This window comes from Carlito syrichta, unplaced genomic scaffold, assembly GCF_000164805.1.
Source record: "Carlito syrichta isolate Samal-C Ts95f unplaced genomic scaffold, Tarsius_syrichta-2.0.1 Scaffold308955, whole genome shotgun sequence".
Lineage (NCBI taxonomy): Eukaryota > Metazoa > Chordata > Mammalia > Primates > Tarsiidae > Carlito > Carlito syrichta.
The window spans coordinates 26,634-26,964 of NW_007253051.1; the positions used below are offsets into that span (position 1 = coordinate 26,634).

The 331-nt window shown below is 66.5% G+C and overlaps 1 protein-coding gene across 1 annotated transcript in view; it reads left to right on the forward strand.

Annotated features, from left to right (window-relative positions):
• Positions 1-6: 6 nt before the first annotated feature.
• LOC103268890 (histone H1x) overlaps positions 7-331 on the forward strand; it is a 2,922-nt gene continuing 2,597 nt past the window's right edge. Inside the window, exon 1 of the mRNA XM_008066487.2 lies at positions 7-328. Coding sequence (XP_008064678.1) covers positions 21-328 — 308 coding nt within the window. The 5' untranslated portion in view covers positions 7-20. The remainder of the gene's footprint in view (positions 329-331) is intronic.

Here is a 331-nt window from a genome sequence, read left to right on the forward strand (position 1 = left end):
CCACCAACCCGCTGGCCACCATGTCCGTGGAGCTCGAGGAGGCCCTGCCGCTGACGACCGCCGAGGGGGCGGCCAAGAAGGCGACCAAGGCCGGCGGCTCGGCGGCGCTGTCCCCGGCCAAGAAGCGGAAGAACAGCAAGAAGAAGAACCAGCCGGGCAAATACAGCCAGCTGGTGGTGGAGACCATCCGCAGGCTGGGCGAGCGCAACGGCTCGTCGCTGGCCAGGATCTACACGGAGGCCAAGAAGGTGCCGTGGTTCGACCAGCAGAACGGGCGCACCTACCTCAAGTACTCCATCAAGGCGCTGGTGCAGAACGACACGCTCCTGCA